We start from the raw sequence: 18,055 nt of genomic DNA, 5'->3' as shown, positions 1-18,055 counted from the left end.
TTTAGTACTTGATTGATTGTTAGTTAGTTAATTGTGAGGGTGGCAAATATTGTGTTAAAATGAATTAATAAATTGTAATCAGATTCATCACTCTATTAAATGTATAACCAAGTTAATCAACAGTGGGATCTTTATTACACTTTGGCTGATGATCAAATTGTGATTGTTGTTACATCTTAAATGTTAATTAATTTATGATATTTATTTATTTTTATTACAACTGATTACAATCAATTGATATACATACAATTAAATACGATTACTACCAAGAATTAATTTAATTTGTTTTGTTCTGTTTCATCATGATTAGTTAATTGTTATTGGTGTCTAGTGTGTAATGTTAGTTTGGTGTCTTTGTCTATGGTGATTAATAATATAAAAAAAAAGTAAATTTTAATCATTTAGTAGTGAATTTAGCTAATAACAATTAACGAATCAAATCAAAGTAATAATTAAGTATAAGAAGGCAAATTATTACTTTAAATGTTCAGTAATTGATTAACATTTTAAGTTAATTAATCAAGTTAATCAAATAGCTAAAATAATATAACAATCAAAACCAATCCTTATATTTTATTTTATTATTAAATTTTGTTTTTCCTATTTAATTGTTTATTGATTTAATTAATTTAATTTATTGTTAAACGTTAAGGTGAACATAAAGTTAATTGTTAATTAACCTTTAATCGTGTTTAATTTAAGCATATCAAGTAACAGGTTAATCCAGTTACAATTAAAATCCAATGATAATAAGCTGATTAATATACATAAAACGAAACAATTTAAATAAATCAATTCTGTTAATCAATTAAAAGAAACGGTTATTTCATCAACAACAATCAACAAATCATCATTAATTGATGGTAATCAAATTTCATTAATAGTTTCTTATAGTGAACAATATATAATATTTAATAAATTGTTGATTAAAATTAATAAAATAAAAATACGCTTCAAGGATAAGCTTAATTGTTAATTAACGATTAATACTAATTAATAATCAACAGGCCACATGAGCCATTGATCAATAACAATTAAAAGTTTAAACAAATTGATTTGGTAACACGAACCTCAATGTTGATTTAATTAATTAAATGGTCATTAAAGCCTAACCTCTAATGATTCCAGGTCAAAGGTGATTAACGGGATTGATTGATTTAATTAAAAGAGGAACCACAATTAAAATAAATAAAGATGATGAAAAATCAACAATGATAATCAAATTAACTAATATAATATATTAAAAATATGAACAAGAGGGAAAGTTGATTAATTAAAACCGTTACAATTTTGATCAATTGATTGTTTCAAATGTTCATACAGATTTTAATCAATTTTATTGACAATTAAATCTAATTAAAACTAAGTTCCTGCTTTTCTTTCCCATATAACAATCATAATAATCTCAACAATCAGCAATCTAGTTTAATAGATTAACTTTATAATTAAGGTGCAGATTAAATGGATAAGATTAACAAGAGGAGAAAAAGTTTTTTTTCTGTTATTTGTTGTGATTGATGATTTTGTAAACTAAATTGTTGATAGTCTAATGTTAATAATACAATTTAATTAATTCGATTAATTTAAATTACTTAATTTAATTCCTCTTCAATCATTTTCTATCTCCCATTAGAAAAGATCATGGAACCAAGAAGAAGAAGAGAAAATATCAGTTACTAGAAAAAAGAGAAAAAAAAGTTTTTCTCATTCACCATTTTCATCTCTCTCTCTCTCTCTCTCTCTCTCTCTCTCTCGCTCTTCTTTATCTTCCTTATCATCATCATCTCTCTCTCTCTCTCTCTCTCTCTCTCTCTCTCACTCACTCACTCGAATAGTCTCACTGAAAAAAAAGAAATATTCATATTCTATTTTACAATATTCTTTCTTGGTATTAACATCACCATTTTCTTCATTCTTTTTCTATGTGTTTTTTTCTCTTCTTTTTTTCTGCCTCCTCCTTGTAACTGCTCCTCCTCTGTTATTCTCATGACCTCTATCAATCTTCCCTCTCTCTGTTTCTCTTCATCATCCTCATCATCATCACCAGCTAATCATCTTCATCACCATCATCATTATTGTGCTTCTTCATCATCTCCATCATCTTCATCATCCTCATTTTCATCATCTTCACCATTCACAGTATCATCAACAAGATGATACGAAATTGTACTTTATTCAGTAGCAGTAACAAATCATCATCATCATCCTCATCATCATCCTCATCCTCATCATCTTCATCACCTTCATCAGCATCCACCTTTACCTTTAACAACCATCAACAATTTCGACAAAATTTTCTCACCTTAACTCGTTATCATTCCCAATTTGCAATAAGGTTAATCTTATTGTGGTTAATTGTGACAGTTCAATTTTCCGATGCCATCAAATGGCTGTAAGTAAACTTCATCAACGACAATTAACTCAATTGTCACCGATTAATTAGCCAATAATTTAGTTTGTGTTCTCTTTTTTTCTTCTCCTCATTTTCATCCCTTCCTCGCAATCTTAATTTTTAATATTCTGTGTGTTTTTTTTATGTGTTTATTACAACAATTTAATCTGATTGTTTATTCTTTGATTATTCTAGAGCACTTCTTCAAAGTTCATCATCAATGACAACAATTAACTCAGCGGATATTTGTGAAGCCTTTAAAGGTTTAACTAAGAAACAGATACAAATATGTAAACGTAATGTTGACCTAATGGAATCTGTTAAAGTGGGCGCTGATTTAGCGCTAAAAGAGTGCCAAAAACAATTACGTGATCGAAGGTGGAACTGTTCAACCCTCGAAGGACCCAAAGGTTTTGGTAAAAGTTTAACCGAGGGAACCAGAGAATCGGCTTTTGTCCATGCGATCACATCAGCTGGTGTTTCTTATGCAGTGACCAAAGCTTGTAGTTCGGGTAATTTATTACATTGTGGTTGTGATAGAACTTTTTTCGGACCAGCAAACGGTTTCCATTGGGCAGGTAAGTAAAAAACTGACCACTACTACCAAACCTTTTCCACTCTCAATACAATCAAAGCTTAAACATTACGAATCCAATCAAATAACCATTACCATTAGATAATCACAATTAGTGTAGATAAACTTTAACATTTTACTTTCTCAAATGATATTAATTGGCTAGAATAAAACTTTTACCAATGGTTAATTGTTTACAATTACAATAATTATAACTACCGTTTACTTTTTCGCGATTGACAATGAATCTATTATTAGTTTATCATATCGATTTTAGGTTTATCATTGATTGTTAGTCTTACTCTCTAATCACGATCAATGATAATACTAATCAGTTTGATCAATTTTCAAAGGCTAATGATAAATGGCTTATTATTTTTTTCCTTCACCAATCAGGTCATAAAACAATCTGATCATCATCATATTGATGATTTAAGGCTCAGTAATCAAATCAATTGCCTTTTCATGGTGATTATATTTATCAGGACACATGGTAAATATTATCAACAAATTATTCATTTAGTCTGTATCTCCGTTAGATCAATTGTTAATCTTTTGATTAGCTTAGGATTAAGATTTGAATGAAGTTAATATAATAACAAGAAAATGAAAAGATTATCTTAAAATTAGATTAACTTTTGTTACATTTGTTGAAGTTATTTTTGTAGTAAATCTGTTAATTGTTGTATACATACAATTGCCTCGTTAATTGTTCTGGTTTTATTTTTCTCATAATAGTTCACTCTAATTAGGTGTGAATTGATTGGAAACAATTTAACCTGATAAACATTACGATTGTTTAAATTGATGGAAAACTTTACCAAATGTTTAATCTATAGCAATGATTAATGTAGTAATCGAAATGGTTTTTGATTGTTTTACCTTTTTCTTTCATGATAATTAAGTGTTTTCACCTTTTTCTTATTGATTTCTCTCTCAGGTTGTTCAGATAATATCGCATTTGGAACAGCATTTTCTAAAACTTTTATCGATGCTCGTGACCTTAGGACAACTCGTACAAAGCGAAATACAATGATCGGTGCTCGAGCTTTAATGAATCTACACAATAATGAAGCCGGACGAAAGGTTGTCCTTAATAACATGAGGATAGACTGTAAATGTCACGGTGTTTCCGGTTCCTGTGACATGAAAACTTGCTGGAGGCAATTGCCTTCATTCAAACAAGTTGGATCAATTTTGAGGCAGAAATTTGACTCAGCCACCGAGGTCCATATTCAAACTTTACTCAATGCACTTCAACCTTCACCCACAACCCATGCAATTGATTTACAGCCTGAAATCAGGTTGAAAAAATCCCAACACAAAAAGGTAATCATCATTAGTTAATCAACCATTTTTATTACAATTCAGATGATTAAAAGCACATTGTTTTCATTAATTGCATAATCATAATCAATTTCTCATTACAATTGCAACATTTTCATCGTAATTGTAACATATAAGCAGAAATGGTAATTGTTTTTGATTATCAACCAAAGATTTTACAATCAAATTATTATTATATTTGATGAGGTTTTTTGTTTACTGTTAATTTTTCTGCTTTTGCAAATCAAATTGCCCTTTATTAATATAATTCAGCTATCGCATGGTAATTAAGTTAATTGTTGTTGTCCATAGTTGCAATTAAATGAAACTCTGTCATTGTTGGGAGATTGCATGATCATCAGCATTTCATCATTCAATTGTTGATTTTTCAGTCATTCTCAACAATCAACATGATCAACATTATTACCATAATTATACAGATAGAAAATTAACCAACGATGGTAATTTTTTTCTCATGTTTATTACAATTAAAGGTCGTTCATAGTTAATTACTCTGAATAATGTTAATCATCAGTCAGAACTTTTAACTCGAGACCATCAGAATTGATGAATTTTGAACAACAAAAAAAAACCAATTCATTGACATAAATCAAAGATTAATAGTTAGATATAAAAGAAATAGAACAATTTAGTTTAATTAATTACATTATATGAAACCATTAAGGAAGACAAAAAGTAAATTGATTGATTAAATTTACATGAAAAGTGAAAGTTAACAACAATTAAATTAATCATCTGAATATCAGAAAAATAGATTCAAACTACAATAGAAGGTGAAAAAAAAGTTGATCCTTTTTTTCATGATAGGAAATAAAATCTACCTCAATATCATGGGTTCCTCCCAATGTAAGTATACTTTGGGCGAGTACTTAAATAATCATAATTGTTAGATGATGATGATGATGATGATTAAACTGATTATGATGATGAGGAAGAGGAAAAGCAAAATGGCGATTACATAGTGACATCAACTGTTATTGGTTAATTTGATTGATTACCTTGGAAAAGGAAAAGTTTTTTATCCTCATCCTCCTGATCGTTTCTTTTGTATCTAATTTTCTAGACATTTGATGTGAAGATGCTGATGGGGGATGAGGAAAAGATGAGGATGAGGATGATGTGTATGTGTGTTTGTCTATTTTGTCATCGGTCTGATGGATGCTGTCTGTCAACATTGAACCAGAAAAAACACCACAGATAAAATTTCCTCTCTCACTATGTGAGATAATCTAAATGTTCCCAATGAGATTATCTTTCTATTCATTTGTTGATATTGAAAAGGTTTTTTTTTTGCTACTTTTCTCCATCATCAACATTTAATTCATCTTCTGTCATCATCTTCTTCATCAGTATTATCATTAACAATATGGAGTGATGATAATATCTCTGATTATGGTGATTATCAAATGTAATTACTACTCTCTCATTGAGCAATATTACCATTGCTCTGAAAATTATATTTTCAAAGTTGATTAACATTCTGTCAGTTTGATGATCACTTTTAATTGTTACACTTTTTTTTTGCTAAAAACTTCTTGTTAAAAGATTATCACTTTAAATCCCATAACTGTTTCCGCTTTGAATATTTTTTTTTGCGTTAATTTTGCAACAAACTTGCTGATTACATGGTAGCATTTTATTATCATTATTAATTCTAGTGATGAAAAGTATCTTCATATCAGTAGATGATAATTAATATGATGATAGTCTATGAGATGTTGACCAAATTGAAAGTAAATCCGGTGAATAAGAATAAAAAAAAGTGATACATTCACAGAGACGATTGCGATAATTAATCATTGGAAAATAGGATTTAAATTGTTACAACAGAAAAATCTGAACAACATGAATACATTGAAATGTTAATCTGTTAATCTGTTAATCTTATAATCAAGTTAATTACATTTCTGCTTGTATACAATATTTTGGTTTATAGAATTTTCTATTTTTTGAAACAATGATTAACTAATTGTTTCTTTGATTATTATTATTATTATATGATTACAGAGATCTCGTAAAATAAAATTATCAAACAAAACGATAACAGCATCAGTATCAAATTCCGGATATAAGCCACCAAGTGATTCGGATCTTGTTTACCTTCACTCATCACCTGATTATTGTGAGAAAGATGAAAAATCAGGTTCACCCGGAACTCATAATAGAATTTGCAATGGAACCTCTTCCGGTGCCGATGGATGTGATACACTTTGCTGCAATCGAGGATTCACCCGACGCTACGAAGCAATCAAAGAAAAGTGTAACTGTAAATTTTTTTGGTGCTGTCAAGTTGAATGTGAAGAATGTACTCAACAAATTGAGATTAACACTTGCTTGTGAATATAAATACGATAATATAATAATTAGAATAACAATTAACCATAGATCATCAACATCAACCTCATTATCATCCTCATCTTTATCAACCTCGCCCCTGATAAATACGGAAACAAAATTATCAATGGAATCATCAACTCTCTCTCTCTCTCAATTTATCTTATATTTTGTTTTGTTTTTGTTTAAGAAAAAAACTTTTAGTAAAACTTTTTTTTTCGTGTTGATGTTTTGGTTTCATTTCAATCAACCTACACACTAACTACAACAATTAATAAATAAACATATCATAATCATCACCTCTCTCTAATTGTATGTTGGGTGATGATGATCAATGAGATTGCTAAATGCTAATTGGATTACAATTGAGTAGGTTGATTAGTTTTTTTTTGTTCATTCTGCTTTCAGGTTTTCTAACTTTCAACAATCAAAAGTTATTCAATTAATTGTGATTTAGATTCTGTTGTATGTTTGTTTGTGTGTGTGTATGTGTGTGGTTTACTTTGATTAATTGGGAATGATTTTCATCATTAACAAGTTGATTGATGATTTTTTGATTATTTAATAAATGATTTAGGATTTTTTTTCTTTCATTTATATTAATTGATGATGGTGATTAAATGATGAAAAATAATTTCAATTGAACTTGACAACGACAATATTTATTATATCAATTGTTCACATCGTCCTCATCTTATTGTTCAACTTGATTAACTTTGATTATTATTATCAATTTGATTGTAATCTTAATCAACGTTTTTTTTTATTACTCACTTTATTTACTTCCTTTAAATGATTAGATAATCATTAAATCTAGATATGAATTACAATTAACAAGTTAATTCAATTCTCATCCAACGATTATTATCAACTCTCAACAAAATGATGATAATTTCAATCAGAACATAATTAATTGAAACAATTACCATTTAGATGTTGTAAATATTAATACTTTCAATCAACATAATTAGTCAATGGAAACTTTGTCGAAATCATTTCTTTTTCTAATTGGTAAACATTGTAAAAGAAAATCAATTTAAACTGTAAACATTTTGTATCAAATGACAAAAAAAGTTTACTACAATTAAAACTTAATTAGTTAATTTTGCACAATAATTTGGATCAATAAACTAATTATAATTGGAAAGAATTTTTTTGTTTTTCTTTTCCATTTTAAAATGGCGCATTTTCTGTTCTCGCCGTTTTCTCTTCTTCTGATTGGCTGATAAAAAGAGAGAAGATTTAATTTCCCTTACTAACACTGGAGAAAGAGGAACCAAAGAGGAAAGAAAGAAATTACAGAAAAATTTTATTCTCTCTTATTTTTATTTGAAATCTTTTTTTTGCTGTTTTTTTTTGTTGTTGTTTGATTTCATCTGATTGTTGTCAACTAACCTTCACTTTTATTTGTTACACTTAATTGTTAACAGTTGATTTTATTCATTTTTACCTGTTCACTTTCGTGATATCAACAATTATTAACCATCATCATCGGTCGGTCACCTGTCAAACGTAGGAAGATGTCAACCACTTCTCAGAAACACCATAGTTTTGTCTCAGAGCCTATGGGTGAAAAGCCTGTAACCGATTTAGCTGGAGTCGGTGAAGTCCTTGGAAAGCGATTCGAAGACAATGGATTTGATAAGGTATAAGTTTCACTGCATTCGCCATTTTCCTCTCAACCTTTTCATCCTCTTCTGTCCTTTTGCAGTTCAATTGTTTTATCGTTATTTTTAATATTCGGTTTGCCTTTTGCTCCTAACATGTCTTGACACATTCTCTCATCAAATGATCATCATTTTTTCCCATAATCTATTTGGCTTGATTCTGTCTCTTTCTCATCAATTGATGCTTTTTTTTTGTTTTCATATTTTCACTCTACATGTCTCAGCATCTCTCTCTCTCTTTGCTCTATTGCTCTCTTTCTCTCTCTCTCTCTCGCGTTTCTCTTTGTATCTCTCTGTCTTCCTCTCTTTCTACACTTATGTTTTTATCTTTGTTTAACTCTAATCTAATTTCTCTTTCCTTTCTACCCTTTCTTTTACCTTTTTACAGGCTTACGTTGTACTGGGTCAATTTTTAATTCTCAAAAAGGACAGAGAGCTTTTCTCCCTATGGATGAAAGAAACTGTCAATGCCAACAGTAAACAGGCCAAAGACTGTTACCAGTGTCTCTCCGAATGGTGCGATCAGTTCCTTTAGATGAATATTTTTTCCTTTCCCTTTTTTTCTTATTTCACTATTTTCTTAGTGGTGTGTGTATGCGTGTATGTGCGTGGTTTTATGTATATTGTATGGTATCTGTGAGTGTTTCTCCCCCTCTACTAGACAGAAAAAAAATTTGAAACCTACAAAGAGCTTGAAAAGATCCTATTTAACTTCAAAAACAACATCAGTATCGAAAACAACTTCTCAGATTCTGAGACTTTAGTTGTAATTTTCATCCCTAAACGCAATCAACTATAAACAGCCAAACAAAAGCAACATCATCCAATCGAAATTTTCAACATTCAATTATAAGAAAATACAAAGGTTTCAACTTGTTGAAGAAAAAGCAAAAGAAATGGCCTCATGTATACACATCAATTAATCTTACAATAAAACATAAATCACCACATCATCATCAACAACAAAAATCTGCTTAGTGATCACAATCATAATTAATTAAACCACAATCAAAACTTGTTTACATAAAAATCGGGCTCAATTTGGAAAAATTGATTAGATAAAAGTAAAAGAGAAAAATTTCAACTTATCCAAATTGTTAAAGTTATTCTAATGGAACAATTAAGATTTAGATCAAGAAAAGTAAATTAATCAGGAAAAACATTTTGATTCTGAGTTTAAATTCAGTTTATAAGTATAAATGTATCTCAATTATATTACATTTTTTACAGAAATTATTTATAAATATTCAATTTATGTACTAAAATTGTATAATTCAAACACTCAAATTGTTTCTTGAGCTAATTAGAGGGTTAAAATTGATTCCTTGATGTTTTCGTGGTCATTTGTACAAACAATTAAAAAGAAAAGCTCTAGTCTTGAATCAATCAGAAGATTCATTGAATCCATCGTCCTGGTCATTGTATGAGATTAAGTTAAATGTAGTTTTGTAGTTGACAAGTAAATTGTAGTTAGTTGATTACAATCAAAGTTATATAGTAGATTGTGATTTAAGGTGAATCCTGTTGATTGTGTTTGATTTGATTTTTTTGTTCTTGCTTCTTTAATCATCTTGTCTCTCTTGATTTCCATCCAATTTGTGCGATGAGGTTGAATGGAAGAGTAAAATGCCAAGCAATAGATTAGATTTTAGATAATTTAAATAAATTAGATGATGAATGAGCAAAATTGAGATAAATCAAAGACAAATCTACAAGATTTGTAATGATTAGTGATGATGTGGTTGTTGTTGGTTAAAGTTGACATATAAAAAACAGTCTTTGTATAATAATAATAATAATAAAAAAGGTCGTTTTTTGATATGATAAAATGTGATAGATTAGCACATTCACTTTAAATGCCATTGGGTTGATTTTCTTGACCAATTAATGACCAATTTGATTTAGCAGATCAATTTTGAGGATTGAGATTGAGATTGTGGTAAGGTGGAGAAGATCGTTATTTACATGAACACCGGGTTTTCAATTACGTCTGAAGTTCAAATCGGATATTAATTAATTACAAACAGAAATTAATTTTAGAGGTAAATGTTAATAGTTATTATGGCAAGGATAAATCAGGATCCATGATGATGATGATGATGGTTGAGGTGATTAAGATGATGATAATGGCGATGACACATGAATAATCGTATGATTTTCCATATAGATATTGATATTCCATCTTCCTCTTTCATCAAAAATTGCATTTTATGGCTCGAAATGGTAATAATTACTGCTTTGTCTTAATCTTTTGATCAATTTATCAATAAGTTGATGTGTTTATATATAATATGGATAGAAAAAGAGATGAGACCTTCATCACCAAAACACTTCCATTTGATCATTATGATGAATCCAAAGATCGGGTGGTTTAAGTTCAATATTTGATTTGTGTTTTCCTCCAACGGGACTTGTGGCTGCAGCGATGTAACCATTGTGTTTACGAACAGATTCATGTTCATGTCTTGGTGAACGACGAGATTTAATAAATAAAATGCTCACCGCAATTACAAGGAGTAAAACAGCTCCAGAAATTGATGAGATGAGGAAGATCATTGAATGAAAAGGTTTCAACTTGGAAACTGGAAAAAGAGGTAAAAGTAGAAGAACATCAAATTGATTAGTAAATAAAGGTAATAAAAGTATCAGAGGCAATAAATTATTCAATAAGATGAGAAATCTAAAAATGAGCTAGTGAATCGCGAGAAAAATGAACAGAGACAAAGGATAGATGAAAAAAGTGACTACGATTTTTTCTCGAAATTCTTTTAGCTTTTGAGTTTCGATTTCAGTTTTAAGAGAAAAACAATTTACCCATTTTTTCTTCCGTTTTCTCTTGATTTGATTCCATATTCGGTAATGGAGTAATAGCACTCATACTCCAGGTTGTTTCTCTTCGACCCTTGATTACTTTAACTGCAAATTCGTATTGAGTGTGTGCCTTTAAATCTTCTATGAGAAGACTTGTTCGAGTTGTGTTGATATATCTATATTTAGGATTATTCGAAAGAAAGGAAGATGAATATCGAATTGTATAAATTCGATCATCGGTAGGATTACGAGAATTAAGAGTTGTATCAGTCCAATGAAGAACCACTGATGTAGGTGAAGTGACATCTACACGAAGACCAATTGGTGGTAGAAGAGCAATTTTAGGTTCAGGTGTTGAAGGGGCACGAGTCCAGATAGTTTCATATTTGGGTGGACCATCACCATTAGAATTAAAAGCTCGAACACTGACAACATATTCAGTTGTAGGATAAAGTCCAGTTAATTGATAAAAGGTTTGATTTGCATCAAGAGCTTTAGTAAAATCATATGGGACCGGAGTTCCCCAGCCAACAATGTAACCCTTAATTGAGACTGAAGTATCAACCGGAGGTAACCAGCTAATTGAAATGGTACTAAGAGTTGCATCCAATTTAAGTTTACTTGGTATATCAGGCACTCGGCTTTCATCAAGTTCTTTTTCCATTGTCTCATTAAAAATGAGTAATAATATAAACCCAATCAAAATGGAAGAATCAATTTCAACCATTTTGAAAAGATTCACTCACCCAAAACACAAAACCAAAGAGATGAACAAACGATCAAAACAATTACAGTTACTTTTCCAATTCCACAAAGAAACAGTTAAACCATGAGTTTAATCTCCTACAAAAAGACACAATTAATCCAAATGATGCAAAAAAACACAATTTAAATCACAATTACAAAGAGAGAGAGACAAAAGTAAATCATCAGCATCTTTTGGTCTACAGAAAAATGGGCGTTTCGAATCTTAGAATTGGATCCAAATACTCGATCCGAGATTCGAATCCAATGAACGAAAAGCGAAAATGTAAACAATCAATTTCAATGGAAACAATTTTCCCTTTGACAAGATTAATTGTTAAATCTTTTTTTTCTCCCAATGGGTTAACTAATTGAGAATAATCTCTCTGTTAAAGTGATTAATCAATTTGGTGAGATGAACCAGAATTCATATAATAAGGGATTCAAATGTTATCTAATCAGTTTCGATCAGTTAATCTTTTAAATTAAGTGTAAAGTTTTTATTTGATTACAAAATTTTGTTTTTTGTTTTTCTATCTCTCTGTTGATTGTTTGTGATTTTAAGATCACATCATTTGGTTTTTTTATACACATATTTTACCTTAATTTTCAAGGATTAAGGGAAGGGAAAAAATAATTTCAAAATTGATACGGTGGGTATTTGGAGGGATGTGGGTGACATTGAGAAAAAGTTGATTAATACAAATGCGTTATTGGTGCAAGACAAATAGAGATGTGAACAATTTGATAATTGTTAGAAATGTATCAAAATAGATCAGGGGGATTGATTGAAATTTCCAATAAATTGTCAAGCATAAATAGCGAAATATTTTACATATGCATTTAAGTCAGAAGAAGGGAAGAAAAAAGTTAAAGGGAAAAAGATGATTTGATTTATTTGGTGTATTAAACCAAAACTATGATCTGGATTATTTTTTTTGCTTTGCTTTGTTTTCTCTTGTGTTGTATAATTAAGTTAATTGTTAATTTCATGTTAATCATAATGATTAATCGTCGTTAATTGAATCTCCACTGCTGCTGACCTGGTCCACGTTGCATGTTTGCTCGGATTTGTTGTTGTTGTAATTGTTGTTGTTGCATTTGTTGTTGTTGTTGTTGCTGTTGAAGTTGTTGTAACTGTTGTTGTTGTAATTGTTGTTGATGTTGGTGTTGTTGTTGTTGTTGTTGTGCTTGAACAGGTTGTTGTTGTTGTTGTGAAAGTAGATTTCGTAAGCCGGGAGTGCCTAGAAAAAGTAAAATAAGAAACATGATAATCAAAAGTAATAATCAATTAATTGTAACTTGGTTAATTTACCTTTTACTCCTCCAAGAGGTTGTTGTTGACGATGTGAATGAATATGTTGCTGTAACTGTTGACGGACAAGATGAGGTGATTGTTGCTGTTGTTGAGCCTGTTGAAGAGGTTGTTGTTGTGGCTGTTGTTGTTGTTGTTGGGGTAATTGTTGATGTTGCATTAATCCAGCAAGTGTCATTTGAGTTTGTTGTTGTTGTTGTTGTTGTTGTGGTGCTGTTGTTTGATTCATTATTCCTGGATTAGTTGGTACACCAGCGATCCGAACACTATGAACGGGTTGATTACGGAAACCTCCTTGTTGTTGGCCGACCTGATTGTTTGAAATCTGTTGAATCTTAATAATAAAAGAAAGTTAATTAGACAAAATCAACAAGAAAAAAAAACATGCAAACACCAAATCAAGCAAAGGTTAAGCAAAGTTTGAAAGGTTTAAACATAACAAGCAAGGATATTAGAGATTAGAAATTTAAATAATTAGCCATCAACCACCACCACCAAATAAATCATTAACATTTATATATATGATTAGACAAAGCCCACCACAGAATTAGTTGCAAATTAGAAGCCACCTAAAAACTTAAAGCCGTTTAGTGAATTTTGATTTCTCTTTAAATTGTGAGTAGAGCATTTGAAGAAGAAGAAAAAATTGGGTTAACAATTAGACGAGAGAAAAGCAATTAACAGAGAGAAGTAAACTAAGTTATTTGCATGCAGAAAAATTAGATTATTTTAAAGGATGTAACGTAAATAAACAAGTATTTACATTAATTATCCAAAGGATTGGAAAAGGAAGAGGAAATAGGAAGGGAGGAGAAGCGATCGAGGGTGGGATTGGGTAACAAATATGGTCTAGGGAGACACACTAATGATAAACATTCAATGGACGAAAAAGGGAAGAAAACAAAATTGAATATTTAAAGAGAGAGTGAGGAAAATGATTAGTAATTAGTTTTTGTTTCGTCTTCGAATTTTTTCCTCCTCTTCTCGCTTAAGAATCACAAAATCGTCAGAGGATTTATAATCGTCTGATCAACGAGACTAGAGCAGTAACACAGCTTGATGATCGATCGCCGGTTACCTGATAGAAACCAGTGTTCGCGGTGAGCTGAGGCTGTGACATTGTGATTTGTTGGATCATTTGTCCCGGTGGTGGTTGCATGACTTGTTGAGGTACCATTTGGGGTTGTTGTTGGTTCATCTGTTGGCCCATCGGTTGATTCATTTGTTGATTTATTGGTTGGTTCATTTGTTGGTTCATCTGTTGGTTCATTTGTTGGTTCATTTGTTGGTTCATTTGTTGCTGGTTCATTGGTTGATTAATCTGCTGGTTCATTGATTGACTAATTGGTTGACCCATTTGTTGATTAATTGATTGATTAACTTGCTGGCCCATTGGTTGTCCCATTGTTTGGTTCATTTGTTGCGGATTAATTGATTGATTAATTTGTTGGCCGATTGGTTGGTTCATTGGTTGACCCATTTGCGGTTGCTGTTGATTCATGTTTCCTTGTTGATTTATTTGTTGAGGGATTTGCTGCCTTTTCTTAAAATTATCAATGGCAGCTCTCATTTTAGCCAGAAAATCATCATGCTTCCTCGGCATAAAACCGATAAAATTTTTCTTATCTTGTCCATTAACTATAATTATAGCCCTCGTTGATTGTAGATGTGGCGGTGAATTGTGTGGGTTTAAATTAAATTGTATCATCCCCCACATTGCGTTTGCTTGATTTTGCGAACCAGCGACATTTGGTCTTAGTAATAAATTTCGGGCTAATATTTGGAAAGCGTCAGATTCTTGATTAGCAAATGTTAATTGTACGGAATCAGATTCATTTTTAAAAATTGGTCCTAATTGTCGTAACAGACCACTAGGTAAAAGAACGAGGTTCAAATTGGGAGGCCAATATGCGCTACTTGTTTCTAGATCAATGTTATTACCTCCATAAAATATTGTACAAGGTAATGAACATTTCTGTACCACTGAATCCATTCCAACCTGTGATTGTTTATCCTGAAATTCAATGCACCCTGACCAAATTTTTTTACCCATTTTAGGTTGTAGGTTGGCCTGTTGACCTGGAGGTACCATTTGTTGGCCCATAGGAACATTGGTCATTGTATCTTGACCCATCATACCTCCTTGATTGGGTTGAATTGGCATTGGTGAGGGGACATTTTGAGAAAGTGGAGATGGAACTGAAGCTCGATTAATTGAATTGGCTGAAGGTGTATTATTAAAGGGTGAAGGTGCTCCTCTTAATTGACCTTGCATCATACCAGGATTAAAATTATCTCTTTGAACAGGTATCATTTGAGCTGCAGGGAAGCCCATTCTATTTTGATTAGGTTGATTAATTTGCTGTGCAACTACTGTTACTCCTTGACGTAAATTAGGTATTTGTTGTAATTGACTGGTAAGAACTGGCATTGTATTACCAGCCATTGGAGGACCAGATCGTATCATTGTATCAGGAGTTGGTGCTTTATCGGGTTGAGAGAAAGTTGCTAATTGAGGTTGAGGTCCCCTAAGGAATTGCTGTTGATGAAGTTGTTGTTGTTGTTGTTGTTGTTGAAGTTGCTGCTGTTGCTGTTGAAGTTGTTGTTGTTGTGCTTGTTGTGCTTGTTGCTGCTGTTGTTGGAGTTGTTGTGCTTGCTGTTGTTGTTGCTGCTGTTGATGCTGTTGTTGTTGCTGTTGTTGCTGTTGCTGTTGCTGTTGAGGTGGCTGTGGCTGCGGTTGTTGTGATTGCTGTTGGTGAATTGTGATTTGCACGGTATCTTTGTTAACTATAAAAAGAAAAATATTTAGAATTGAGATCCATTGCAAGCTTCAATGAGCTTTAAAGAGTTTAAAAAACATTGACAATTTCCTTTTTTTTACTAACTTACCATAAACAGCCGAAGACGCAGGAGAAAGAGGCCTCTTTTGACCTGAAGTGGTAGATGAAAGAGATAAATTTACGTTAAAATTTTCGAAAAAAATAAAGGTTCAAAACACGGAAAAAAACTATAAAAAGATGAAACAAGTGATTAACAAAATAAATTGACGGTTGCAACATTGACATTTCATTACCTTGATTAGATGGCGACGGAGAAGGCGATGCTTTGTCCAAAGATTTATTTGATGATTGACTTACTTGTGGACTTAAGGGTCTCTCTTGTAGATGGAAATTTTTCAAAAGAACTAAATGTCGTCGATCTTTAGCATAATTTTTCGATAATGCAGCTGATAAATCGCCTCCAGCCTTTTCGTAGAGTTTAAATAAATAAGGCATCTTTTTGGGGGAGAAAAGACTTAAACTGATCCCTCTTTCTCCCATCAGGCCAACCAATTGGTCAATCATAAAACCATTGTAAGAAATACTTTCCACAGCGGGCAGACTATAAGGTGGAGAGTTACAGATGAGTACACAGTGTCGAGGTATTTTATTCATACTAGAACCTGGGGCAGCATTTTCTCTCATGTTTTTAAATTCGTCGAAACATTGAAGAGCCGTGGCAATACCTTCAGTAATATGGCTACAAGAAGATGCACCACCACAATTAAATCTAAAGAGCGAGAGAGAGACACAAAATTAACAAAATGACAGAAAATTTAGTCAAAACATAGCAAAGGAAATGAAAATTCAAAGCCACTCAACTGTATTTTATCAAAATATTGTAAAAGTTTACTAGTAGATGAAGTAGGTCCATAGCAAAACGAGGCAAGATCGGGAGCCGAATCCGCTGTCACGAAAACAACCAATGCAAAGAGAGAGCAATTTAGTGAGTTTTCAAATTCATATTCCCCATCATCAGGTGAACCACCACTGAGAATTCTAGAAAAGAACAAAACAAGTCAGACATCAACACACAAGACAGAAGAGAAAAGAAAAGAAAGAAAGAAAGAAAGAGAACCAAAAAAAAAACGAAAAAAAAATTCAGAACAAAAATACTCACTCTAGAGTTGGAATGATATAGTTTGTTTTGATTGATTCGGCATATAAACTAAGGTTAGCAGTTCCTTCAACAATAAAAACAACCTCAACACTGGTCCGCTCATTAAGCACCATAATTGAAAAATAAAATACAATTTAACTTACTACGTTTAAATTAAAATAAAATTAGATTAACAGATGAAGTCAACAAATCCTCACCTTGGACTCAACTGATTCCAGTTGACAACAAATTTGAACAAATGACAAACGAGCGACCTAAACTCCCACTAGATGGCAGCAGCTTCCGAATTTCAAAGAAAACAAATTCATTTAAAATAATTAAAAATTCATAACAAAAGAGTAATTAAATTTAATCAAATAAAAGTCACAGGTAATTAAAAAATTCATTGCAATCTAATTCCAAAATTAGCTTATAAAAACAATTGCAAACAACAACTGCAACGACAGTTACAATACAATCTAAATACAATATAACATTTTTTGTTCTGAAAAAAAAACAATCACAACTTAATTAGATTAAAACAATTAGATTTGAATGAGTTGGATGTTTAAAACTCAATGGAAAGAGAGAGAAAGAGAAAGAGAGAGAAAGAGAGAGAGAGAGAGAGAGATAGAGAAAAATTAGATAAATAATGGAAATCTCTAAATATAAATATCGGTTCAACATCTTCCAATGTATCAATCAACAGTTAATTCCTGATCATGGGAATGTATCATAACAGATTATCATGAATTAGCTGATATTAGTTTTCCAGATTCATCAGTAATTATATCACTGAAATCCATAAATAACATTTAAAATCTTTAACCAATCACTTGGAATCACCGGATTATCCCTGATGCCAAGAAAATCTCAGATTCTTGTTCCTCATCAATATAATCTCATTTTGTCAGAACTTTCTTACCTCAACATTAATCACAATTTTCAATGAA

At 31.2% G+C, this 18,055-nt stretch overlaps 4 protein-coding genes across 6 annotated transcripts; 2 read left to right on the top strand and 2 right to left on the bottom strand.

Moving 5' to 3' along the window:
* The first annotated feature begins 1,867 nt into the window (after positions 1-1,867).
* Positions 1,868-6,938, top strand: LOC128391674 (protein Wnt-4-like). The gene is made up of 4 exons (XM_053351609.1): positions 1,868-2,392; positions 2,588-2,970; positions 3,907-4,295; positions 6,321-6,938. The coding sequence occupies exons 1-4, from the start codon at positions 2,154-2,156 to the stop codon at positions 6,651-6,653; spliced, it is 1,344 nt and encodes a 447-aa protein (XP_053207584.1). The 5' UTR covers positions 1,868-2,153; the 3' UTR covers positions 6,654-6,938.
* Positions 6,939-7,928: 990 nt separating this feature from the next.
* On the top strand, positions 7,929-9,283 carry LOC128391700 (barrier-to-autointegration factor-like). Its single transcript, XM_053351641.1, has 2 exons — positions 7,929-8,293; positions 8,703-9,283. Exons 1-2 carry the CDS (start codon positions 8,168-8,170, stop codon positions 8,847-8,849), a joined length of 273 nt encoding a protein of 90 aa, XP_053207616.1. The 5' UTR covers positions 7,929-8,167; the 3' UTR covers positions 8,850-9,283.
* A 193-nt stretch (positions 9,284-9,476) lies between these two features.
* On the bottom strand, positions 9,477-12,078 carry LOC128391678 (neogenin-like). Its single transcript, XM_053351622.1, has 2 exons — positions 11,129-12,078; positions 9,477-10,896 (listed from the first exon to the last, which is right to left on the bottom strand). The coding sequence occupies exons 1-2, from the start codon at positions 11,850-11,852 to the stop codon at positions 10,634-10,636; spliced, it is 987 nt and encodes a 328-aa protein (XP_053207597.1). The 5' UTR covers positions 11,853-12,078; the 3' UTR covers positions 9,477-10,633.
* A 263-nt stretch (positions 12,079-12,341) lies between these two features.
* LOC128391670 (mediator of RNA polymerase II transcription subunit 25-like) lies at positions 12,342-17,340 on the bottom strand. 3 transcript variants are annotated; one of them, XM_053351602.1, is made up of 7 exons: positions 17,124-17,340; positions 16,826-17,002; positions 16,258-16,733; positions 16,074-16,115; positions 14,263-15,971; positions 13,185-13,518; positions 12,342-13,113 (listed from the first exon to the last, which is right to left on the bottom strand). In XM_053351602.1, the coding sequence occupies exons 1-7, from the start codon at positions 17,234-17,236 to the stop codon at positions 12,887-12,889; spliced, it is 3,078 nt and encodes a 1,025-aa protein (XP_053207577.1). In that variant the 5' UTR covers positions 17,237-17,340; the 3' UTR covers positions 12,342-12,886. The 3 variants fall into 3 exon arrangements, with proteins under 3 accessions (XP_053207577.1, XP_053207578.1, XP_053207579.1); XM_053351603.1 differs by having other exon boundaries at positions 14,359-15,971; XM_053351604.1 differs by lacking the exons at positions 16,826-17,002; positions 17,124-17,340 and having other exon boundaries at positions 16,258-16,565; positions 16,627-16,733.
* Positions 17,341-18,055: the final 715 nt, after the last annotated feature.

Source organism: Panonychus citri, unplaced genomic scaffold (assembly GCF_014898815.1).
Source record: "Panonychus citri isolate SS breed McGregor unplaced genomic scaffold, ASM1489881v1 Contig00135, whole genome shotgun sequence".
Lineage (NCBI taxonomy): Eukaryota > Metazoa > Arthropoda > Arachnida > Trombidiformes > Tetranychidae > Panonychus > Panonychus citri.
The sequence above is the reverse complement of the archived record's forward strand: the minus strand, read 5'-3'. Positions and strand labels throughout refer to the sequence as shown.